We start from the raw sequence: 27472 nt of genomic DNA, 5'->3' as shown, positions 1-27472 counted from the left end.
CTATACGCTTGTCAATTTAAATGATTTTGCCAAGTATAGTATTCTAAAATTACTAGTTAAAGTGAGACTACAATTAATATTGGTATAAGGTACAATCTTCATTAGAAAAAACATGAAAAAGCAAATAAATTATCAAGAAATGCTTAAAAATTTGATAGCTATAAATACTAATAAATTTATATAAAGACTAAAAATTAGTGAAAAGTCTTTGCACTGAAATTGCATTTCTAGTTCCGAAATCAGACTGGCTACTCTGTTGGACTAAAGAGAAAAAAGAAAGAAAAATTCTTCGTCCATAGATAGCTAACAAATCCTGCAGATCTGTAAGTGCAGGTAAGAATTGTACATACATTTTTGAAAAGTTTTCAGTATAATTTGAGGGGGGAAAGTTACGATTATTTTATTTATCAATTGTTCTCCCAATCTGTACCAGATATTTTAAATAACTAAGTAAGCCAACTTCCCTGCCAGAAGTTAGCACAAGAATGTTAATCCTATGTGATTGTAAAACCTAGTTCACTTACCATTAAGTAGTATGTATACTACGATGAAGCTTATTTTGTGACTCATTATGACGTCAAATTATGTGGAATTGCAATAACGAATAGCATTGTAACGGAGAAGGCAATAAATAAATAAGTCGTACTTTCGTGCATATATAATAGTATATGACCAACGAGTTGGGAGTTCTAAACCTGGACGTAGTGTAAAAATATTTGTAGCGACTACTCGCTTGCGTTTTTCATGATCAAGTATAGCTAGAAAGCTAAAATAATGAGACTGAAATATGTTTTAGGACTTTCTTCTGTAGACGCAGGTTTGAGCCAGAAGCATTCAAAACTTGAATAATTTACAAGAGAAATAGAATACTGAAATGGTTTCGGAAGTAACTTTACTTTGGGCAAGGCAGTGATAATGTATACACACATTGCCGAGTGAGCGTGAGCGAGTGAAGGTGGGTTAGAGCCCCGCAGGGTACGTTGTTTCCTGTCTTTCCTTCGGAACTAACTAACTGCGGGAACCGGTTCAGATGAATCGGTTAGTCACTGCCTTGCCTAAAGTGAAGATTTACCGTTTCGGATATATCGTTCTGTTCACCATGCATCGGTGCATTTAACTTCAACATTACTATATGCAACATCTTTCTCTACGCAAATATTCACTGTCGCTGACGCGCCTGCTCCATACGGACGCTCACGTGCGTTCCCAAAATTGTCAGTTTGGCAACACACTCCTAGGGGAAAATGATTGTAGTGAAGCCTTTCCAACACCCGCGAAACGATAAAGGCTCAAGGACTGCTTGATAGATCAGTATGTAGAGGGACAAAACTTAGGAATCACGTTCGTTTTCAGAGGCAATAATCAAACCGAAAGTTATAGAAATAAAGCATTACCGGTTTTTACGTTAATTACTATAGAGCAAAAACAGTAACATATCGAGAAGTGATTTTTATGCAATCAATTACGCGTTCTAAAAATACATTTCATCTAAGGTTTTACTCTCTGCTAAAACAGGAAGCAATAGAAGTCTACTACAACTTTAGGTTTCAGTTTTGATCTTCACAGATTACAAGTTATAAAACAGGGCGAGAAGCGTTTCTCTTGAGTCAGTTTAGCGTTCTAAAGAGTAGGTAACATCCAGGCCCGTGCTGGCCCATCGAGACATGTCTCGGTGCGCCCTGCTTTACATTATAAATAAAGGTAAAGAACCGGTATTGGTAAAGAACCCGTGAAGGGTACAGTGCGCCCTACAAAACATCACTTTATAAGTGATTTTAGTTGTTCTTCTGTATAGCAGTTCTGTATAGTAAATTGAGCTCCTCCGTGGCTAAGCGGTTAGCGTACACGCCTTTGGCGCGGGAGTCCCGGGTTCGATTCCCGGCGGGAGCTCATGTGGTTCGGATTCCACGTTAATCAGTAGGTCCACGTCTCATATAGCCTCGCTGCTGAACGGGACGCTAAACTAAAATCAACTCAACTGTATAGTAAATTCATATAGTGGCTGTTGGTAAAGAACATGTGAAGGGTACACTGCGCCCTTATAAAAGGTGGCCTGAGAAATATTACATTATAAATATTTTTTTTAATTCTTCCGTATACAAGTTTTGTATTATACAATCATAGTTGTTATTGGCTGAGAACAGGTAAAGAGTACAATCACTTTTCAAAAAAGATGCATAGTGCCAGTAAAGCAATAATCATCTAGGTGTCTTTGGTAAGATAATATAGGAATTTTTCGTGCTGCTACTCATTTATTGCCAGAAATCTTACAGAAGTTAAGCCCGATCGATATAGTACAGTTTATACAGTTAAAGTTTTTTTTTTTTAAGCTCTTTATTTACAAATTTGATTTCCTGTGTGTTTTAGAGCAATGTTCGAATAATCAGTGCCTATTGTGTATTTCTAAAATGTAGCTCTATTGATTTATTCATATATATTTAGCTTTATTTTGTTTGACTAAAAAATAATTACAAGAACTAAGAAGTGTTTCTCTAGTAAAGACGTTTTCATAGTTTAGCTATTTACGTTACTAAATAAATTTGATAGTTTTGGTACACAAAATGACGCCGTATCTATACAGAGTGTAACTTAATTAATATAACAAACATCGGGAAGTGATTTCTGACACGGAGATAAATCGAAAAGTATAGACTAACCTGGCTGTAAAAATGCCTCCTTTCGGCGCCTTGATCACCCGAAAATTTGTCGGAAAAATGTAAAAATAGCCATAACTCAAGAACAAAACGTCGGATTGAACACAGATAAAAAGTGAATGACCATCAGGGTTTGCCCAAGTGGGCCCAGCCCGAAAAAACCCACCGGGTTTTTTCGGGTTGGACCCACATGAAAAAACCCATCTTAAAACCCACCTGGGTTTTTGACTTTTTTGTTAGTGTATTATTAGTACAACTAAGGTAATCACATTAAAAGTTATTTTTATCAGATTTTAAACTTTCTTTGGGCGAATTATATGCTTTCATGTTAAAATGTTAAGATATACAACAATATTCAACAATATTCAACATAAGACCTTTATAAAGCTCTAAATGCACTGAATGAATGAATGAATAAATAAATAAAAAACCTCACCTTAGCTTGAGATAATTGTAGAACCAATAAATGTGCGGATTATGCTTATAGCCTATTTGAAGTAAAGTAAACGATTATATATTTTAGAAAATACTTTCCGTGAATAGTGTGTTTCCTGACTCAGCGCCGCCGAGGGACGTTATCCCTCATACGTTGACGGGTTTAAGGTCATAGGTGCCGGTACTAATAGTAAATATGTAAATACATTAGTAAAACTATTAGTATTATTTCTTACCTTTGATGGTAACAAAAGTATTCAGTAAAATTTGGTATTCCAACAACAGTTAAGTTCAGTCATTTGTTGCTAGCCTTTAAATAAGCATTCTGTAGAATCAACACTAGTAATAACGTAAAAATTCTTGTCAAAATTAAGAAGCTTAGTGCTCGGAACTCCGAAGACTACGTAACGCATATTATTTCAAGTGCTGCATTCAAACTTAAGTATTAATGGAAGTTTCGATGTACAGTAAAGCAAGCTGCATTTTCAGGGAAAACCCGTCGTGAAAGAAGTGTTCGGGAAATTCCCGCAATTGAACCCACAAAGCATCGAAAGTGAATACTTCAACAATAAATCTATTTATTTTACGTTGGAGGATATTTAATTTCATTTTAGACATTTTGAAACATTTACTTTATAAAATATGAATTATAGGCCTATCTTTGTTAATTGTTTTAAATTAATTTTCGGAAAAGAACGGTCTTGCAACAAGTGCTCGGGTAATTCCCATAATTGAATGCACAAAGCATCGAAAGTGAACTTCAACAATAAGACCATTTATTTTACGTTGAAAAATATTTAAGACATTTTGATGAATTATGTCTTTGTTTTAAATTAATATAGCTATTTGGTATTCATATTTGGCGAACGTCACTGAGGCTCCTAGGATGACTCGATCTACATTTGTTGGTTTGTCTGCCTTTACCACACAGTGTTCAACTTTCGGTCTTTTAAATTTTCAGGATACAAACCAGAGACACTCTAAATTTTCTGTGTAGATTTTGGCAGCATACCAACGTAAATTACAAAATGGCGCGCTTTTTTTTTAAAAAAATAGCTGATATCCACTGGCGAGAATCCCGGGGGGATGATGGGGACATATCCCCTACAATCGTGGAACTGTCCCCCTCAATAATCTGATTGGAAATGTGTCTTTTAGGAAGAAATGTGATGGTTTGTGTCCAACTGTCACAAAGGAAAGTGAGATGAAATTGATACCTCCCAGAATAAGCCTCAAATCTGACCGCCTCCCAATGTTGAAGACAACTCTGCTCCCCTACCCATGTTGTCCCGGAGTCCCACACAGGGGACATAAAATATAACGATATTATTATTGCTTTACAACTTTAAAATCAGACTGGCAACATTGAAAACTGTTTACAGGGAATGATCATATTTGGATCATCCCTTGTAAACAGTTTTCAATGTTGCCGGTCGGATTTTAAGGTTATAAAACAATAATAATGTCGTCATATTTTATGTCCCCTGTGGAGGACGCCGAGACCGACATGGGTAATCCTCCTCAGCATTGTTTTTCGCCTTCATAAATATTTTGTACATCGCATATATATATATATATATATATATATACCGTTACCCGTCCCCCCAATGTTGAAGACAAATTTGCGCCGCTGCTGATATCCACGCTACAAAGCGCAATTTTAGGTCTTTCTAGTTGAAATTTTCAAAGTAGAAGCACGAGAGACTAAATTAGCTGTATATATTTTGGTGGCATAAAATTTCAAAATGGCGTCCATTTTTCAAAATAGCGGGTATCCGTGCTACAAGGTGCAATTTTCGGACTTCTTAAGTTGATATTTTGAGGGTAGAAGAACAAGACATTCTAAATTTGCTGTATAGATTTTTTTGGCGATCCAATATAAAATTTCAAAATGGTGGCATTTTTTTCAAAACAGCAGTGAATAGAAAGTTGTTGCAAGTTGTGACAATGACACTCATGAAATGTAAATCATATTTTAACATTTTTACCCCAAAGAGATTGAAATATTTCGAAAAAAACCAATTAAACCCGAAAAAACCCAATAAAACCCGAAAATACCCGAAAAAACCCACATGGGCCCAGGTGGGTTGGGTTTTTTCAAAAATACCCGGGTTTTTTCAAACCCTGAGGACCATTACTTTTAATCGTAGATTTCATTAGTGTACAATCGGATATAGTGCAGTGGCGAAGCAAGGGAGACTCCAAAGATGCTGGAGTATTCATTCGAGTATTTTATCAAACGTTGAATGAGGAAAATGAATAGTAATCAAGTATCCAAATATACAAAGATCATATGTGTTGAACGAGTGTACATGAGATTCTAAACATGACAAATATTACGTGAATACATATTAGGCAAAAGTAAGCTGCATTAAAGGGTTTCCTCCTTGTAATATGATATGCCGTGGAATATGATACTTCTGTGCACAGACGCAACAAAAATGGACGAAACATGGGAAGTTGTACACGTTGTATAACGATACAAAGAAATGCTCTGGGACAGTATAGGTACTTGATTTATCCGTTAAGTGAATCTTCTTCCAGGGATACTTTCGAGGGACTTTTCCCCTTCTTTGGAGTTGTCAAACCGCCCCTTACCCTTGAGTTACGAAAACCTACATTACTATTGTGATATCAAAATAACGTCCTAATGTAGCTCACTTGCATTTTGATTTTGTCACTGCTGGAGAAATTTTCTAGAAGAAAACTCGATGGAATTACATCCAGAAAAAAAAAGGGAGAAAATATTTTTTCGACGTTCTAATGTACTTTGGAGCTGGATGGAATACGTACACGGAGGAAAGAGAATGTGGCACGTTTGCATACACGTAGCAGACATACGTAGCGCATTGTACTTTCACTAAGGGCATGATGCTTTGGTTGCACACTACGGAACTATCGTCCCTTATTGCGAGTGACTCACAGAAGGTTGTCTGGCAGTTTTGTTGTGGAATGGCGTCAATTAGTGTAGCTGTATTATAGTAGGCATCCACGTAACTTGTGAGGGATATACATTGTCTGATGCTTTGGTATTACGTGTGGAAGTACAGTATAGCATGATGGAAAGTGTTGCTTTCAATGGTAGTGGGTTGTGTCCAGGTATTCACGGTAGTGTAAAAGTGTAGACGTTTTTGTTTAAGTATAATTGATTGTGTTAATCGGTACGTGCCTGCGCAATGGCAGATTACCCTGTCCACAAGTTGGCAGATATGCACCTCATTTGTGGAGAGGCAAGGGATAATAGCCTAGAGGCGAGGCGTTTATATCGTGAGTGTCGCCGTCAAAGGAGAGTAACTTTCCCTGTATTTTTGTTTTTCCAACGCTCCATATTTGCCTTCGAGGCATAGGGCCTTTTCAATTTCCCCTACGTGAAATCTGGGGAAATCGCACTATATGGACAGTTTAATTTGAAGACAGCGCACTGGGAATAATCAGAGACCGTCTGGAAACTAGCAGTAGTCATGTATAGGGCGTAAAAATCCACATGCAAGTCTCTTGAACGATCAGCAGCAGTGATTTAGTGTGAGCGTGCGGTGCGGTATGATGGATAATTTTGTGGTAAGACCGTAGTTATTACCGGCTCGCCTGTGTGGGAGTACGTATTTTATTTTTACCTAATGTTATCCCAAAATTGTTAGAACATTTGCCCTTGAACATAAGACAGCAGATGTGATCTCAGCATGACAGCGCACCTGCACATTTTGACAGGAATATGCAGACCTACCTAAATAAAACATTCCAGATCGTTGGATTGGAAGACAAGGACCTGACCACCTCGTTCACCCTATCTCACGCCCCTTGATTTCATTTTTAGGGGAGTAAAAAACGCCTTTTGTATGCAAGTCGAAGCCATGACTTGCATATTAGCCATGACAGTCGAAGAACTATTTGCTCGAATTAATATAGCTGCGGCAGTCATCTCCGAAATTTCAGGTATGTTTGACCACACGCGGGAAAATTTGCTTCGTTATTGTCATCTTCACAATTAGGTCTACGGTGGACAATATCAGGCTGTGAACTGTTATTCTTCAAACCTGTCTCTTGTACACATACTGCATTGAAGAAATACTGTACAAGGTACGTCCGAGTATTTCACAGTTATCCTATTTTGTATGAAACATAATAAATCGGTAGATTGAAACTATATTTCTTTGTATCATTGTGCAACACCCGCAACAGCTTGTGTTTCGTCGAGTTTCATTGCTTCTGTCCACGGAATTGCGTATTACGAGGAGGAAACCTTTTAATGCAGCTTACTTTCGCACAAATTGTATTCACATAATTTGTGGGAATCCCCATTGTCATGTGGAGAATCCCTTGTACACGTATGATCTTTGCATTTTTGGATACTACATGTTATGTTTCTTTACATGCCGCCTGTCTTATGCACAGTCGTTTTAAACCTAATATGAATCAATGTTATTTTTGCCATTTTCACACACTCGTTCACTTATCCGTCAGCATTATCCTAGAAGATATAACTGTGATACGTTAAAGACTTCTTTTCATTTAGACTCTTCTTCCGGGAGTTCATTCTGTGCTGAGACAAAATTGGTCAATTACACATGCGTATCTTTCTTTCTTTCGAATTCTAAGTGTTCTAATTGAACGATGTACTATTACTTTTGATTGTTGAACTCTTGTATTTGATTATTGTTCATTTTCCTCATTCAACGTCTAATAAAATACTCGAAGGAATACTCCAGTTTCTTTGGGAGTCCCCGTTGCACCGCCACTGCACTACATCCGATAGTGCACTAATGAAATCTACTAAAAATAATGGCCATTCCCTTTTGCCCGATTTCGATCCGACATTTTGTTCTCGAGTATGGGTGCTTTGGCATTTTTTCGAAAATTTTCGGGTAGTCACAGCTCCGAGACATTTCTACACCCAGGTTGTTCTCGGGGACAGGAATCACCTCGTGATGTTTACTACATTAATTAAGTTACTCTCTCTCTCTCTCTCTCTCTCTCTCTCTCTCTCTCTATATATATATATATATATATATATATATATATATATATATATATATATATATAATATCACGTTTGTATGGGCGCCCTTTTGGCAGACTTGTCACCGCCCTCGTTAGTATCCCAGCACGGACCTGGTAACATCATCTCTGTTAACCCTTTATTCAATCGAGAAGCTTCAGATATAAAACTTTTTCGAGTTTAACATTAGTCGCCAGAGAATAAAAAACCATAATAGATAGCGAGAACCGGTTTTGTGTGGCAGAAAATTAACCATGTCTGTTTTTAACGGTGACCGTTATGAAGTGAAAGCTATAATAGGTAGCCAGAGTAGCTGCAATCAATTAAGCGTTGTTAGAATGTATTCCGTTTTCACTCTAATCTTTCTGCTACAACCGGAAGTATTAGAAATCTACTACCACTTGCTGTTTCAATATTAACTGACAAGGTGTCTATCGGTCATGAAAGTCAAGAAGCTTAGCTTTTGGGCCACGATTTTTTTTAATCTATTCAAATATAAGTACAGACTGGAAAAATTTGTTCTATGAAACGTCAAAATTCACCAACAAAAGTGTCTATGGTAGGCTTTAGATGCTACCAAATCGCAGGCAACGCACGCTTCTATCGTATGCATGAAAATTCGGCCCAATTCGCACCCAAATTCACTCTGGAGGATGTTACGAAATGTTATGGTTTGGTAAAGAAAAGGTCACGAAATTTCAGTTTGGAATTTTAGTAGACACCCTGACTGAAAAGATATAGAAAATATCTCGCGTCACAAATCACTCCTTCACATGTTACTATATGTAGATCGTATGTAATTGCATGCTTGCCCAACAAACTCAGTGCGACCATACATTATAAAGTAGTAGTAACACGTGTACTCTACGCGAAGGAGTGGGTTATGATGGCATTTATATATATATATGCAAACGGTTCAACTTCCAGTGAGTACTTCATATTTCTCTCTCTCTCTCTCTCTCTTTTTTTTTTTTACGTTTCGGTCCCACAATTATTGCCGCTGGCCTAGTTCAGTTTCAGTTAGTAATTCGTGAACTTTGTGTCGCTGTTCCCTGCTGCTCCTTGACATTTTCAATAGAACCGCGAATTATTTAATGATGTAATTACAAACTTATAATTAATATTTTTGACACAACTAATTTGTGAATTGTAACCAACGTTTACTTATTTCTAAATTTAAACCAACAATCCTAGGTAGACTTTAAGTTCTGACTTTCGCGCATTGCTAGAATCATAGCGCATTTGCTAAGGACAATGGTATTCTTGATATACTGACCAGGGGTCTCGCAGAAAGATCTAATATACTAGAAAAGAATCTACTTGATTTTTAGGATGGCATCAAACGAAATTGTTTGCGGTCCTTGACAGATCTCTTTTGGAAGAGCTGGGGCCAAATAGTTGCATCTGTGGATAATGTTTTATAGGTCCTGAAAGATTGTAATTTGAATAGGCAAAGTCGACACGTAGGTGGAGCAAGTCAGGCATTTGTCCCAGGCAACATCGTGTTCGTGGGTTTTCTCGGAGTACTTCCGTTTCCTCCCACTTTTTCATTCCACCAGTTCTTCCATTATCATTTACTGCTTTAATCATAGTCTCCCTTAGCCTAAAATGCATAATTGTGGAACGTTAAACTGAAACTTTAACATTTTCATTTCATTTCAGCCATTTGCCCCAGACCCCACTCTATATAGGTCTGCAGGCTTGCCAGCGACCTGGAAAACCTGAAAAACCTTAAAATGTCAGGGAATTTTGTATACTGATGACATTAATTAAAAAACAACTTCAAAAATTATTGAAAAATGCCCATTGAAACACAAAATAGTGCGAAATCTGTCATGTCTTATTCTAACGTAAAATTTGTACTAACTAAAGTGTAAGCGAAGGGAAGATGTATACTTTTTCTTGAATAACTGCATAAGAAGAATATAGTTGTAGCTGCCAAAGCTGAAAAGTAAAACATCAATTTTCCAAATTATGTGTTTCAGCAATAAAAGAGAAGAAGGAATTCGAATCATTTAATGTATACATAGATAGGTTAAATTTCTTTTATTGCAGTCTACTTGATAATTGTGAATTCGTCGATTTGTGGGACATAATTACAATGTTACTTGTCCTTTCTCATGGAAATACTTCTGTTGAGAAGGATTTCTCAGTTAACAATGACATGCTGGTGGAAAATATGCATGAAGAATCTTTGGCGAGTTTACGAGTTGTTCATGATAGTATATAATGTGCTGAAGGGCCCTTGGTATTTATATAGACGAAAATGCTTCAGTACGTACGTGGATCATATGCACGTTATGAAGAAGCCATGCAAAGGAAAATGACAAAAAACACTGCAAACGAATCAAAGAAAAAGGAAAATAAGCACACAGCCGATCAGATTACCATTTTAGAAAAAAAAAAAAAAAAGTAAAACTTTCATTACAGACTTCAGTTGAATGCAAAAATTTGGAATATGAAATTGAGACCTTGAAAGCATCTCTAAGATAGAGAAGTGTAGAAACTAAGGAAACATGTAGTAGTAATTTGTTTAGTGTAAAGTTCCGTAACAGAAATTATTTATGCAGACTGCAGTCACGAAAGAGATATATCAAAGGTTTAAATCTTGTTAATTGTGTTTGCGAAAAGAAAAAAAGTGAATGGAAGACAGTGGGTGGATGTTGTGAAGAGCTTTCCATTCATTCATTCTTTGAGGAAGGAGTTATGTCTGGGAAATAACCTGGAATACCTGGAATTGATTTTAAAAATCCCTGGCAACCCTGGTCTGAGGTACAGGAAGAAATAGTCAGTTGAAGAAAAGTACCAACTTACTCTTTTATTCATTCGTGGAAATAAAAATATTTAGAGATAATGAACCATCATTTTGTAAGGCACTTTCACAAGTGTTACCATTAATATCGCGAAACGTACTCATAAAGTTAGCAATGATTTAACTGTTATGCATATCCAGTTTAACTTTTAACACTCCTAAAGTTTGTTGTAAAATTCATATGGAGTGGATAAGAATTTGTACATTATTAAACTCTAAACCTAGTTGCCTTCTTTTCAATAAAATAGAGCACCGCGTATCAGAAGATTTCACAAGTGAATTCGCCAATAACTTGTTATGTTACGTTAAGACTGAAGCGATTGGTCCAATCATTTTTCCACCGAATGCCACAGCGCTGGATACTGATCGTATATGTCTTATCCCAATATAACAGTAGTCTACTACATTTTCCTCGCCATTTCTATTCAAGTTACATCGCAGTTTTCAAAGCTAATAATGATAATAAATATCCAAAGATATCCACAAAGCAAAAACGTATATATTGACCAGTGATATAACAAAGGTATTTATAAAAATGAATTGATGCAGGGTTTACTTAAAATGAAGAAGACGAATAGTTGCTTTCTCTTAAAGCTAAGCCATCTTGGGTCAAACAAACAGTACAATGTGATTATAAAAATCTAATAGTGGCAATGGTAATAATTAACCGAAAATTAAATATTTTCTAGTCTTATCAGTGTTATTAACTGACAGCTTAAATTATTATTCAGTTAATGTTTTCTCTTTTCAATGAACAAGTGTGCTGCGTTACGTGTTGCGAAACAACTGTAGATTTCGAAACAACGCGTGTTAATATTAAAACCAAAAGTGGTAGATCTCTAACTTTCGATTGCAATAGATGGAACGTGTTCTTCAGACGCTGCATGCATACGAAAATATTTTTTCTACTTATCACAGTTTTTGATCGAAGATGATCAGAATTGAAACCAGAAGTTCTATAGATGTCTGCAGTTTCCAGCTTTTCTATAAAAATAAGGGCGGAAATAGAACCTATTCATGCGATACTGAATCCATCCCAATTAGAACCCACTTTTAGCTATTTTTCAATGGCGATGTAAAAACTTTAAAAAAAAAAATATTACTCGTAAGTGTGAACAGAGGGATAAAAGTGAGGACAAATTCTATTCTTGAGACGCTGAATTCATTTCAAAAAATAACTTTTCGCTAACTATTACAGTTTTAGTTCTATAGTGATCAACATTGAAGCCGGAAATTGTTGATTTCTACCAAATTTCGTTATGAATAAAGGCTTAAGGAATCTAACCTATTCTTGAGACACTGAGACCTATTTAAAAAACGTTTCTTGATATTTCTTACAGATTTTGCTATGATACGATTCGACAGATAAGACGGAAGGACGGACGGATATATTCATTCTATAAAGGTAACCAAGAAAGTTCTGTCGCTTTTTCACCCACCATCTTCGAACACAGGTTTGAAAAACCCAGGTATTTTTGAAAAAACCTAACCCACCTGGGCCCATATGGTTTTTCGAGTTTTTTTATTTATTTATTTATTTATTTATTTATTTTTTTGAAATATTTCAATGTCTTTGGGATAAAAGTGTTAAAATGTGATTTATATTTCAAGATTGTCATTGGCACAACTTGAAACAATTTTCTATTCACTGCCTTTTGAAAAAAAAAATGGCCGCCATTTTGAAATTTTACATTGGATCGCCGAGAAAATCTATGTAGCAAATTTAGAATGTCTCGAGTTTCTACTCTCAATATTTCAACTTAAAAATCCGAAAATTGCACCCTGTAAAGTGGATACCAGATATTTTGAAAAATGGCACCATTTTGAAATTTTACGTTGGGTCGCCGCCAAAATATATACAGCTAATTTAGTGTGTCTCGTGCTTCTACTCTGAAAATTTCAACTGAAAAGACCGAATATTTGTTGCATGAATACTCACTATTTTGAAAAAATGGACATTTTGAAATTTTATGTTGGTTTGCCACCAAAATCTATACATGAAATTTAGTGTGCCTCGTGCTTGTATCCTGAAAATTTAAACGAAAAAAAAAAAAAAAACACGAAAGTTGTACCCTGTAGTGTGTGTAGTAACAGGCGGACAAACGAACAAATGTAGATGTGGCGTTCGCCAAATATGAATACCAAATATATATATTAATTTAAAACAAAGATATAATTCATGTTTTATAAAATAAATGCTTCAAAATGTCTTATCTGTCTAATATAAATAAAACAAAGAGTTTGTTTGTCTGTCTGTGCGGCCTGGGGACCAGACGAGTGGACCGAGAGTTACAAAATTTTGGTCAGGGGTACCTTGGTCCAGGCCCCAGATCAAGACGAATCGCTTTTTTCAAATTTCTAACCAGGGTGGGCGTTTACCGGGACCGGCCTGGGGATCAGAGAATGTGACCGAGAGTTACGAAATGTTGATCCAGGCTCCAGACCAAGGCGAAACGTTTCTTATCAAAATTATAACCAGGGGTCTTAGGAGTCTGTTTACCGGGACATGTAAAAGAAGTAGAAAAATGAGCGATATTAGTGTCGAGTTCATAGTTTTCGCGGTCGCTGAGATCAATGGTGAAACTCCCATCGCATTAACTTCCAAATTCGCCCTATTCGGCTGAGTGCCGGGGGTCACCGGGGGAAGGGGGGTGCGAAACGTAAAAATAATCTAAAATAACAGATATTAGTGTCAAATCTATAGTTTTCGCGGTCGCTGAGATCAGTGGTGACACTTCCATTAGCGATGACTTGCAAATTCAGCTACCATTGTATGCGGTCCAAGGGTCACCTGCGCGGAGGGGGGGGGGGGAAAGAGACGTAAAAATAATCCAAAATGACCGATATTAGTGTCAAATCCATAGTTTTCGGGGTCGCTGAGATGAATGGTGACATTTTCATTAGCGGTGACTTGCAAATTCATTTACCATTGTGTGTGGGTCGGGGGTCACCTGCGGGGGGAAATACTGAGACATGTAAAAATACTCCAAAATGACCGATATTGTCGAATCCATAGTTTTAAGGGTCGCTGAGATCAATGGTGAAACTCAAGATCGCGTTTACTTTGAAATTTAGCCCCCATCACTTAAGAAACGGGGCCACAATAGAGGGGTCATCGAAACATGTGAAAATAATTCAAAGTGACCGATATTACTGTCAAATCTATAGGTTTCGCTGTCGCTGAAATGAATGGTGACACCCCCATAGGCGTTGACTTCCAAATATATTCCCCATCGGCTGGGGGCCAGAGGCTTTTTTTTAAATTCGAACCAGGTCGTCTCAGGGGGCATTTAATGGGATATGTAGAAGTAGGAGAAAATGACCGATATTTTTTTGTTGTTCAGTTTGTTTACATAGGGTGCCTTCCATTTCAACTCAGGCAAAAAAAAAAAAAAAAAAAGTACCATCACCTCTCAGATATTGTTGAAACTTTTTTTTTATAGCAACTAGACGTGTTTTTAAGAGATCCATATTTTTTTTTTGTTTTGTCGAAAAAAGTTTTCCCGCCAAGTAATGGGCTATCAAAGACGGGGAGTACAATTTATGAATTGTAGAAGACATGGAAAATGGTCAACTTCGGAGCCCCACCATTCAGCTATGGAGACAGGTAGAGTTATAATTCTTGTTGTGGTATGTATATAGGTATATAAAAACCAGTCAAGAAAACCTTTTTTTCTTCATTTAATGAATGCGAACCACAAATATCATCAAATCATGCACTTTTATTGTTTCCAGTGTTGCTAACTGTGACATCAAAGTTAACGAAACTTCGCTACCTTCAAAAGGCTGTAGTTCATTCATGAAGCATTGGTCGAGAATGGTATTTGGTGTGTTTATTATAGTTTGGTTCGCGCATGCGTATCCTTTTGTACATAAATTAACAAATGAACGTCAGTTTATCTGAAAAGTCGAAGTTTGCGAATTTTTTTCGAGCACTTCCGGTTCGAATTTTAAAATTCAGTTTTCACGGTTGGTAAGACCTAGTTACCCGCTTTTCGAAAAAAAAAATTGTATCGCCTCTGTGTGCAACTGTGTTGTCGCAAAAAATTCGAGAAATTGCAAAATTTTCAAAAATCGCCCTTTTTGGGCGCCATTTTCTCGAAAACACCTTTAAAATTCTGAAATTTTGTCAGATGGTTCAACCTTACATGAATAATAAACACACCAAATACCATTCTCGACCAATGCTTCATGAATGAACTACAGCCTTTTGAAGGTAGCGAAGTTTCGTTAACTTTGATGTCACAGTTAGCAACACTGGAAACAATAAAAGTGCATGATTTGATGATATTTGTGGTTCGCATTCATTAAATGAAGAAAAAAAGGTTTTCTTGACTGGTTTTTATTATTTTGATCAAGAAGGCTCTCTGAAATAGTAAAATGAGCCTCCTCTTACTCCTCTGTTTTCTTAAACTGAAGTAATCTGAGATGGAAATTACGATTACGAAACACACAAATTTGAAGTTCACTTACTTAAAATGTTCTTCGGAAACAAAATTTGACTTTTGCTTGCTTGCTTGCTTGGTGTCTTCTTTGCTAATAGCATGTAACCGTTCAGATGCCCAATAGATGTTGGTGCACTCACAACTCGTCCAGGGTTGTATCCAAGGGGACGATCGCTTCCCCCCCCCCCCAGAAGAAGAAACTTTCTTATTTTATATATAAATAAAACCATCCCAGAGTCTGGAACTCCTAAAAGTAGCTCTAAGTAGCAGTATTACAACCCCGCCCCCAGAATGCCGTCCTGGATCCGCCCCTGCGTAGCACATTGTCGATAGTCACAAAACACCGGTGTATTTTCTCTTCTCTTATGCTCTTCTGGAAACTTCTACCCTGCTGAAGGTCCATGTGGAAGGCTAAACACCACTTCAACTTCACGTAATTCATGATTTATTCATAATATTTCTGCTACGCATCACTGGTTATCATACGTATATGTATGTAACAAAAGTTCCTTTTTTCAAACTTCTAAAATCTACACTTTTAATTGTAGAAGCTCGATTTTGGGGGAAGCATGAAGTTAGTTCATGGTGACCCGTTACTGCCATAAAAACTTGGCCATTTTCCGAAAGCCAAATCCGTTTACCGTTCGCACACTTTTCCCATTCTTGCTTTTTTTTTTCTTTTCTTTCTTTCTTTCTACTTCCGGAAGTTGTCTAATTCAGTTCCAGGCAACAAAACGAGAGTAATACCCGGAGTTTGTACTTGCACTATACTCACGAATTCTTCTGCGGTTTTAATACTGTGTATCTATTTTCGCCTAAGGTTATGCCGCGTTGCCTCATTTTTTACCCCTTAACATAAACCAAGTTCTGTAAACCAAGTACCGATATTGTATTGTATCGTGTCCGTGAGTTTTCACGGGATACTCCCATTTCTGCCTACATTATCATTCACTTGCCTTATTTATTCATCTCCCTTAACGTAACTGCCCCGTGTAGCCCCAATTCATTTTTGATTTCTCCTGTACCAACTTTATATATATATATATATATATATATAAAGAAGAGTGAGCAAAACTCGCTTGTGAGCAAATCAGAAAGATGCAAGCAAGTTTTAGTAAAAATTCGTAATTCAGTACATGATTTACATCTCCCATTTTGAAACTGAGGCAAAATTTTCTGCCCCATTGGAAGAGAAAAAAAGTATTACGTAATTTTATAGCCTCTGTTTCATTTTTCAATTACATTGATAACTCCAAACTCTATTCTGTTAAGGTGTTGGAAGAGACAAACTAACTGAAGCATATTTCACTAAACCAAAACAACTTTTACATGTCTGATATTTTGATCACATGAAAACAAGCAAATAGCTGCCGTGATTATAGAATCACACTTCGCGTTTCGACAAGCAATTGTCATGCTGCAAAAAAATATTTGCAGTCACGTAACATCTAATTGCAAAGTTCTTCAAGAATAATGATGAAACTCGAAAACTTAGCAGTTTGCAAAATTTTCAAAGTGAAAAATTGCAAAGTTTAATGTAGAATAAGCCCCAGATCGTTTTTTTCTCAGTAAACTTTTGAAAAGCAGAGAACAAAACAACTTGTATAGGAGAATCTTACAAAAGAAACAGAACCACGCATTTTAATTCAATTTTGAAATATCAACCAAAGTAAAGTGATAAGATTTCAACGGTGGTAAATACTTCGTTTTCCTAAGACATATGACAGCTGTTGACGACTTGCTCATTGCCTTTGAAGAAGCTACAAAAAGCATAAATTCAAGAAAACATCATTCGGATATCCATGGAGAGACCAGTAGTTAATCGGAAATTCTTTAATAAATGAAAGAATGTGTATCAAGCATTGACTCAGAAGATAGAATATTACTTGAAATTGATGACTTTTACGTTGTTCGCGGTGCCTTCAAAGCATCCATTCAGAATTGTGACTGTAATTTAGTATTGTTCGTAAGAGCTATTTATGACTTATTCAAAAATGTTCCAGCTCAAAAGTCAGGTTTTGTATCAATTTGTAAATCATCTATATTCCCTCAAAAATTTTGTTCGATTCGATGGGTGTAGAATACATGAACATAGTTGAGAGGGCAGGGCCATTGTTGTTATATTTGAAGAAGTACGTTGATACTGTTTCAAGTGCTAATCGAGATGTATCGTGTGATAGTAGCTACTGATTGAAGCTGTAGGGTACATAATGTAAAAAATATGTCACGTTTCATATCATGTGACAGCTTTAAAACTGTCTAATGTTTGAAAAATCCTTGTTAGGAGCTAATTTAGCTTTCTTCCAAACTATTGCCGTTAACGTTCAACCTTTTCTCATCCGTTTTAATCAGATTCAGTTATAATTCTTTTTCTGTATGCTTCTGAAAACCGTTATGCCTAGGTTTCTAGATAAAAATGCCTTGATTGAAGCAGCTGCTTCGCTAAAGGCTTCAGAAAAATCAGTTTAATGATGGCAGTATTAAGGATTTGTGTTCGGCAAGACGAGGTGACATCGGTTTTAGAACTTGGAGATTTTTAAAGACAGAGAAGTTAACTGAACTTGATATCCTACGTTTCCGTAAGGACTGTTTACGTATTGTAACTGTCTGTGCAACAACGTTTCTTGTAAGTCACCGTTGAAATTCCACCAGTCTCATCTATGGTACAGTATTTCTTTCTCCAAATTGAGTCTTGGACTTTAAATTTGGGCAGGAACAAATGAACGTGGCATAAGAAGGATTTGTGAAAAATCCTCATTTGTCTGGTCCTGCTGCTGGTGAAGTAAAGCGACTTTACAGTGACATTTGTACCGAAGAATTAGTAATTTTGACATGACTAGCAATCGTTTGGATCACTTATAGTTGTGAATTTTCGGTGATACTAACATATTGTCTATACTTGGTGATATTAATTTTTCAGTGTTCGTTAAGAGGATTCTTTCCGAATCACATGGAGATGCTTCGGTTTCTCTTTGAATAGGGAGTGCCTTGGGCAATTCACGCGAACAGTCTGTAGTGTCACAGATATTAGTACATGATGCTGTCGTATCATATCCAGATATTGAGTCACTGGAAACAGTTAATTCATACAGCCGACTAAAGAGAGGCTCTTTACTGAAAGAAGTTGACAATTGAAGCTGAAAAATATCATTTGAAAGAAAAAAAAATATCCCTGAGAAGTCATCAAAGGAAAGGAGATGTTTAAAGATTCGTCTTTTTTCGCCTATGATTGTCATAAAAAGTAAAAGTGTTCATAAAAGCCAATATATCGTATGAAAATGAAGTTCAGCCATCTGCGATATTTCTGTAAAATGCATATGAAAAATATTGTAGCAAGTCGTATAAAGAACTCCACAAACATGCATAGCTATTGATATTATGCAAGTTTAAAACGTTTTTCTCCGAATTTGAAACAACAATTTCAATATGAGACGTATTTTGAAGCACATTACGTGAATGTTTCTTAATAAGCTTATTGACTCTAGTCTTTACGAAAACAAGAAATATAATGGTTTATAAAGCAGCGGCTCATATTAAAATTTTGTTATTGCAAGTTCGAAAAAACTTCTACACCATGTTTGGCAGGGTTCTTCATGTGACTGATTACAATAGTTTTCATATGCATCTTACAAAGATATAATGTTTAATGCTTGTACCTCATATTCGTACGATATATTGGCTTTTGTAAGCAGTTTTACTTTTTATGACTATCATAGGCGGAAAAAGGCCTATCTTTACCCACCTCCTTACGGAAGTTGATGAACAAATGAAGGATTTTAAGGAAACATTCCAGTAATTCAATAGAAGATCATAAGCGAAATAAATCAGCAATTCCTTATCTTATGATGGTTTTCTGTTTATATATCTTATGATTCATTATAAATATGTTTGTAATACTTACACATTACAGAAACACTCCTTTTATGTATTCATATATATTGTTATTTATATATTGGAGTATTATATATATTTATATAGCAAGAATATTAGAAAAAATAGCAGAAAAACATAAGTGGCTAGGGATAGTTATATAGGGATATAAAAGAACATGAAAAATTTTTCGAGGCCAACGTTTCTCCAAGTGACTGCCACATATCTTCATCAATAGTGGTATTTTTAACACCCGTCATCTATGAAAACCTAAAGATTTTCGAAGGAGTTTGTAACCGTAGTGATTAATAGATTGCAGAGCGTTTATTTAATTTCACTAAAATATAGTATGGAAATTTTTCTGTCTTGGTCTGGAAATTTATTTTTCCAAATAGTAGACACCTCAATGTCATGTCTGTGAAAATGTATGTCAACTTCAGAAAATACGGTACTGATTTCTGGTCCTGAAAATGAGTTATGATCTTACTTCGTCCTAACATGTTGTAGCACTCATAATTTATTATTATAACTTAGACTGTTCTTATTGCATTCTTCTTTGCAATTATAGGACATTTTAAATATATTGGACGTTATACATTCTCCTTTATGTACTTGTAAGATGTTTACAATATATTTTTTTCTTTCTTACTTCAGATAAACGATGGGGAAGCATTTTGGCGAACTAGCGTACGTTCGTGGTATCATTACTTTTAAATTATCGCCATTTGAGCAGAAGGCGCTTGGTGGGCTTGTGTCCAAAGGCTTTCCTAACCTTTTGAGAAGATTCAGGAGTTCTGTATTCCGTGTCGTACCTCGTAAGTGCTATAGATAATCTCATAGCATGTTTTAATTGTCATTTATATCTGATGTTCTATTATGTCTCCTAAAACAGTGAAGTAGTTATATGTGAAAGCAGAAGTTCGTTTGTGTGAAGTTCAGCGTCCTTTTTGAGCACTGAGGCTATATGAGAGATGGAAGTACAGTTGAAGATGGAATCCGAACCACTGTAATGCGTTCAAATTTTTAATGCTCTCCTACTGGGGATCGAACAGGGCTGCATGTACCAAAGGCACTCGTGCTAATCACTAAACTAAAGGGGACGGAAAGCTCAAAAAAGGAAAATGTTAGTAGTGGCTAGAATAAAAGTATCAGGAAAAAAGATGTCGAATTAAGTCCATAAGAAGCTAATTAATTTATTACAATGAAAAATGGCAGAACAATTTTCTTGACAAAAATAAATGTAATACTTTCACAGAGCTATAATGGAAACTAATTGAGCTTCTCATGGTGTAATCGTGAACTTAATCTCTTTACGCAACTTCTCACTATTCACGCATGGCATTAATGTAGTAATGTCAACTCTTAAAGTAATGTAATTTTGAAGTCTTTATTTTCTGCCTCTTTAAAAGTTTCTGTTGTGTGCCTTTGGATTTGGTCTTCGTTCGAGTATTTAGTATTATTCTCCATTATACCAGCTTTACCTATTATATCTATAATCAGGGTGTCTAGCAGTCGGGAAAATCGGGAAAGTCGGGAATTTGTCTTAAATTTAAAAAATGGTCGGGAATTCGGGGATTTGTCTGGAATTTGCGAAAAAAGTCGGGAAAAATGTAATTAAATTCCACATGTTGGAAATTATGCTGACGCTTGTCGGAGCGACTCCGATAAACCTCGCGTAAAGTGTCGTATAGCATCATGTACGGATTGTGTCCATACTTTCAACGTGAACTTAAATCCGTATTACAAGAGTGCGAACATTATGTCATTGGATTTGATGAAAGTTTAAATAATGTTGCGCAAAGAACTCAAATGGATGTAAGTGTACGCTTCTGGGACGATAACACGAACAGAGTCGGAACACGGTATTTGAATTCTGTTTTTATGGATCATAGTACAGCTACAGGCCTACTACAAGGTTTGCAGAATGTATTGCAATCGCTTGATCCATTTAAGCTTTTGCAAGTTTCAATGGATGGGCCAAATGTAAATTGGGCGCTTTTACGGCTAATGAAAGAGGAACGTTGTGCTTCCCTTGGTACAGACGCTCCACAGCTCCTTGAACTTGGCTCGTGTGGTTTTCACGTTGTTCACGGTGGTTTTAAGACTGGCATCCAAAAAACTGGATGGGATTTGATTTATTTTCTTAGAGCCTTGTATAATTTGTACGAAATGGTACCAGCAAGGCGTGCCCAGCATTCTGAAATAACAGGTTCGTCATTGTTTCCACTTCCATTTTGCCATATTCGTTGGGTAGAAAATGCGAAGGTAGCCAAGAGAAGCCAAGAAATATTACCGTATGTGAGAAAGTATGTTGAAACGGTTAAGGGAACAGACAAAGAACCCAACTGTAACAGTTTCAGAATAGTAGCTTGAAATTTGAACGACAAGTTGCTCTATGCAAAATTAGCGTTTTTTCAATCTCTTGCTGAGGACTGTGAGCCTTTCCTGACTGAATATCAGTCAGACACTCCTTTGACTCCATTTTTGCATGGTAGCCTTACTCAGTTATTGAAAGTATTGATGTCTCGCTTCGTTAAAAAAGAAATAATGGACAGGAAGAGTATCAATGCTATTGATGTTATGGAGAAAAGTGAAAACTTATATATTTAATTCGTACCAAGGAAATTGACCTTGGGTATGCAACTAGGTCAGCACTGAGGAGATGTACAGAAGTTAGTGAAAAGGAAATGTTGTGTTTCCGAAAGCAAGTACGTGAATGTTATCAACATTTAGTGTCCAAGTTGCAGGAGAGGTCCCCGCTAAAATATTCCCTTATAAAAACGCTGACGTTTTTTAATCCGTTAACCGTTGGCCATTCACAGGAAGAAGCTGTTAAACAAATGAGAGCAACGTTCGAAATTTTAGTGCAGAGTAATATTGTCTCAGCGTCTGATGCAGAAAAGGCAGACAGAGAATACAATGCTCTAGTAGATCAGACACACGTGCGAGAGAAAATGGAGTCGTACAAAAGAAATGAACACAGACTTGATGACTTCTGGATGAGTGTGTTACCACCAAATGATGTATATCTGTGCAAAATAGTAAAGATATGCCTAATTCTTTCCCACGGTAATGCAGCATTAGAAAGGGGTTTCTCGGTAAACAGGGAAATAGTAGTTGAAAATTTGTCAAAGGATTCTTTAGTGGCGCAGCGTGTAGTCTATGATGCTGTCAATGAGGCTGGTGGCATACAAGCCCTTCCTATCCCAAAGCAGATGATTCTATCAGTTAGAAACGCAATGGGAAACGCATGTAATTTTACGAAAACTTTTTTTTTTTAAGAATGAGTCGGGAAAAATTTGGAAATGGTCGGGAAAAGTCGGGAAATTGCTGAGAGAAATTTGCCAGACACCATGTATAATTAAAAATAATCTAATCCCTGAACAAAGCAAACCAATTTATTATTATAAAATAATTTAAAAAATATATATATTTAGTTTCCACTGTGAGCAGTAGATTCCTCCCAGCTTTTTCCAACATTTAACTCCAAAAATAAGAAATATAATGTACGCAATCTTCATGGGTTAGCTAATAACGCTGACCATTCGTGAATTGTGTCTGTCTTCTGTTTGTGTTGTGCTGGGTGATAGCATTACACGAGGCATTGGGCAACAGATTTGTGTGTGCAATACTCCAAACATTGATGATGCAAAATAATGGATAGTTGTACGTGTATTGGAATAATGATATAACATTAGTACTAAAATAAAGGAGCGGATCAGGGATTCTGAAAAAGAGAATTCAGCCACTCGGGGTCCTTCAAAGCATCTATTTCAGCACAAACATTAAATCTCAGTGTTACTTACGAATGCTATATAAGTCTCGTCGCAAATAGGAAGAAATGCCTCCAAATCGTTCCATAGACGTAGTAAAAACAGCTTTTCAACGTGCATAATGTAAATTAAAAGTGAGGCATCATCGTACACAGTTTTATTAATAGGCAGTAACATTGATAGGAATCAAATAATGTAAGTACTTTTGTAATACTAAAAATCATATACGGTTTTATGTTTTATTCAGTTCAAATCTAGATACACCATAGTATTCGGCTACTGTTGCAAGAAAAGAAAGGAAAGAAAATAAGAATAACGTACAACGAATATAGATTTTTTGAAGAAACAAGCTTTATGAAGACAATTTTTTTCATAAATAATGGAAAACTAAACACATCACATGTAATTTCCCAGCTAACAGTTAGTATCCTTGAGAAGTGCGCAAATTCAGGTTAAGGCACCAATGACTCCTACCAAACTGTTAAGAATTTCTCAATGTATTTTATCCCTTAGTATCTAATCATTACTAATATCGGCTCCCATTAGCAATATCATCTACACCATTTTTTAACTACTACTGCCATTATATGTTTAAACTGCGACTCTTTGTTCAGTATTATCAATTATTCTAATCATAAACCACTTTAGTCTACAAACCACACCACGCTATTCTTGTAATTCAGAAAATCACTTCACTGAATTATCAACAACAACTGCTTTAGAAAAAAAAATATATGTTTTTCGGCATATACCCAATATGGGCGACAGCACTTGCACCCCTTAGTATTAACTTTCACTACAAATACGAAAAGACCTTACTGTGTTTGGTTTACCTTCTTTTAACTTAAATACAAATCCATCCTTAGTAATTACTCTTAAAAGGTGACAGGTCGAGAATCGCTGAAAGCATTAGGAATTAAAATAAAATATAGAGTACCCTTTATTACAGATCATTTACATTTTTAAGCATGTGTTCTTTGCATACTTTAACAAGTTACAAGATGATATATTTAATAAATGTTGTTGTCTATTTAATGGTTTATTAAACTCGAAATGGCGTTGATGGGAAGGGATGAGAGCGTTGTGGCTCAGGAATAAGTAACTCAGTCCTAATGAAAACTGTTGCATATTCGATCCCAAGCTGAAATGGATAACTTTATGAGTGTGTGGGTTCTCATGTTCCCTTTCACTTTTATTTCACATATTCATCAAAATTATTATCTTATAGAACTCAAACGCTGGATATTAAACTTAAGATTTCATGTCATTTTTCATTATATGTGAAAGTATTAAAGATAAAATTTGATAATAATTGTGGTTATTATTGTTGGTGGTGATGTTCAAAGTTGAACTTCTCTTGTCAATCCTACAATTCGATTGAAACTCATAGTCCTGTATTGTAGTCGAACTCGATCTTCCAGTTTTGAAATGATAATATTATGCCAACACGTTCAGGAATTTTAACAATCATTTCACTTACATAGAACTTTGATTCCTGAAAATTCCATGCACTCCCAAGCTGTTATACTCTATGAACAGGACTCCAGAGGAGAGCTATAGAGTTTGGAAATAGAAGGGATTTTCAGGAATTAGAATTTCAAGTAAGTGAGATAATTTGACCACAGACGAGCTCTGTGTTGTAAGTATAATTTTGCCCAATTATTTATTTATTTTTTAATGCATTTTTCTATTATCTCGTCATAAGATGTTTTGAGACTGCATTGTTTACATCTACTTGGTATGAATGAAATAAATGTGAATTTCTTGTTTTCTTTTGTAGCATTTGCAATTGCTTATCTAATCTTCGATCAAGTAGAGAAGAAGCACGATCAGCTGATGAGAAAGAATCCTGCTGATTTTGAGAATGACCAGTGATCACTTGAGAAGTAATATAGTAGTGGTCTCATGTGTTGTTTTGGACTGAACAATGTGTATAGAATATTTCGTGCGTAGCATCTGAAAGAAAATAGACAAATGTGTTGTGGATCTTACGTTGTTTGTAAGATATGATATAAATAAATTTCCGTTAATTATACTTGTTTCATAAATTAAATATCGTCTTTCTTTTATCTTTCGTAATTATTGAAGCATATTTGTTACCATGTGTGTACTAGAAGCTTTCAGCAACTATAATTATGCAATGCAATGCCGTATTATTCAGAAAAATTTTAAAAATATTTCATATATGATCTATAGGTTCCAGTAGCATACGCAGGATTTCATCAAGGGAGGGGGAAGTCCAAGCTCCCAAGTTCATATCATTTTAGGTTTTATATGATACATACACATTTTAATATGGCACAAGGGAGGGACTTAAATCCGAAACCCTTCCTCATGCATATGCCATTAGTAGGCTGTGATAGTAAGCTAGAACTGTAGAAAAATCATAAGATGGCTAATTTCATATTTGCACTACCTTAAATATATTCGGTGAACTTAGTAATATAGGCCAGTCGAATTGGAATTTGCTTGTATGGTGCGCGTGCTCGCAGCTTTTTTCTTTCTTCGTAGGATAGTAATTATCTTCCTTATCGACATATTAAAAGTTCTTACTGATCTGTCTTATATTAAAGCTGCCGTCTTGGAAAATAGCTGACGAAGAGGTGCATTCATTTGGTTGTTGGCTAATTTCTCACAAATAGCTAATTTTAGAAAAAAAAATGAGCAGTACTAATTCGAAAGAGCTGGAGAATTCCTGTCAATTTTCAGATTTTTCCTAAGACCCACCATCTTCCAGAAGTGATGGTGAGAATATTAAGTAAAAATTGCCACTTTTAACGGAATGTTGAAATGTATTTGCGATTACTAACAATTATTCAGCTCCAAATGTTTTCATTATGAAGGGTGAATTTTAGGATATTTCTTGTTTCTTGACGAGCGAGTAAATATCCTCTCAAACCACCTCTACTAGCAAAACTGTATTTTGTACTGCGTCATTTCCCCCTTTTTAAAATAAAACCTTTTGCATAACATTATTCAAAATATTCGTTCAGTTCAGTCGTCTATATCGGAGCTGTATCCAAAAAACAGATAAGATTCCGTACCTCTCTTCTAATGCCGTAAGTTATAGGGGAAGCAGGAGAGGCAACTGCCCCTTCATTTAAGCTTCCCGTCGTTCGAGAGGGCCCACTTCAAGATTAAACTTTCTTACTCTATACATATATATGATATGATATTCCATGAAATAAAGCTTGAAATATATTCACGACACCCAGAAAACAAAAATAAATAAATAAATTAAAAGAAAAAGTCTCAAACGAAAATGTGATCTGAGCTCATTTCGGTAAAATGTCTATTAGGGTTCCCAATTTAAGGCTTTAATTCTGTCAGATATTATTTCCTCAGTTTAACTAGTAAAGTATGGAATGGGCCCATTGTACCATTTTCAAAGGAACTGAAAAAAATTTAAGGTCCTACTGCGTCCCATTATTTGAACAAAATATATTTCCCTAAGATGAAGCATAAATGTAATCTGGACTTTACTTCAGTAAAATACCAACTGGGACCCTTAGAAGTGGTAAAAAGGTTTTATTAAGGTTTTTAATTCAAGGGGGCCCAAATTTCACATTTCTTTCTGTCTTTTTTTTCTTTTTTAGGGGATCCAAATATTTGTGCATGATCACCCAGAAAAAGTTCCTAGTTGAGTCGCTGCTTCCTTCTCATTATTTTTTTTTAAAATTATTAATCGTAGTCGCATAGCCCGAAATACCATCAAGATTACCGTAGTACCAATGATTACACCTGGTTTAATATCACAACAATAGATCTTTATTTAAGCTGATACATAAAACTACTCTAAAGAAATATCCTGATGACTGTACTGGCGTCTTGCTCCTCAAAAAAATCCACAATACGGCCATGGTTCATATAAAAGTATATGCATTTAAAAAATCTCCTTCACTTCTTTTCATATTACAATCGTTGACTGGAGGAGATTTTGTGATTGTTTCGAGATGAGTTTGCAGCAAGAGAAAAAAAAGCACTGTTGACACGTTGACTGTTATACTGCGTTCGGAAGGCACTAAATAATCATCCTTGACTAAAATGGCAATACAAATTAAATCCAGATAAGGATTTAAAAGAACTTGACTGAGTCTTTCCATTTCTTGGTTCCTGAAGGTTGAAATTTGTTGGGTTGCAATTATTGAGAGTCTTATGATTTAATTATCTGCTGTTACTAAATAGGATAAGCAATTTAAAATATGTTCATTTATTAAGGCGTGATAACGAAATACCAACTTCTTGATTGTAATTTATATTATTGGTTTCGAACATTCAATGAAGAATATTGAAAACATGTAAGTACTACAGTCTATATAATTTAAGGTAAATGTGTACTTGTACTCTGTTTTTGTAATAAACTCTACCACGGTGGCTCAATAGTAAAGCGTTTACCTCTAATGCGAGTGGTCCCTGGTTCGATCCCAGGCCATGATATGATTGAATTGTCATAGCAAAATGAACTGTAGTCCACATTCTGCTGTCTTT

At 35.8% G+C, this 27472-nt stretch overlaps 1 protein-coding gene across 2 annotated transcripts; it reads left to right on the top strand.

Annotated features, from left to right (window-relative positions):
* The first annotated feature begins 196 nt into the window (after positions 1–196).
* Positions 197–25037, top strand: UQCR-Q (Ubiquinol-cytochrome c reductase ubiquinone-binding protein). Of its 2 annotated transcripts, XM_081751675.1 has the most exons (4): positions 284–333; positions 12237–12301; positions 19866–20026; positions 24765–25037. In XM_081751675.1, exons 3-4 carry the CDS (start codon positions 19873–19875, stop codon positions 24857–24859), a joined length of 249 nt encoding a protein of 82 aa, XP_081607801.1. In that variant the 5' UTR covers positions 284–333; positions 12237–12301; positions 19866–19872; the 3' UTR covers positions 24860–25037. The 2 variants fall into 2 exon arrangements, with proteins under 2 accessions (XP_081607800.1, XP_081607801.1); XM_081751674.1 differs by lacking the exon at positions 12237–12301 and having other exon boundaries at positions 197–333.
* The last annotated feature ends 2435 nt before the right edge of the window (positions 25038–27472 follow it).

The sequence above is a fragment of the Thermobia domestica genome, chromosome 3 (genome assembly GCF_964235325.1).
Source record: "Thermobia domestica chromosome 3, izTheDome1.hap1.1, whole genome shotgun sequence".
NCBI lineage: Eukaryota > Metazoa > Arthropoda > Insecta > Zygentoma > Lepismatidae > Thermobia > Thermobia domestica.
Note: the sequence above shows the minus strand (reverse complement) of the source record. Positions and strands in the feature narration are given on the sequence as shown.

Excerpts from the sequence above, each read along its gene's own strand:
- UQCR-Q (XM_081751674.1), top strand. The coding sequence starts at position 19,873 with ATGGGGAAGCATTTTGGCGAACTAGCGTACGTTCGTGGTATCATTACT. Across the intron at positions 20,027-24,764 it reads TGTATTCCGTGTCGTACCTC|CATTTGCAATTGCTTATCTA; the intron begins GTAAGTGCTATA and ends TTTCTTTTGTAG.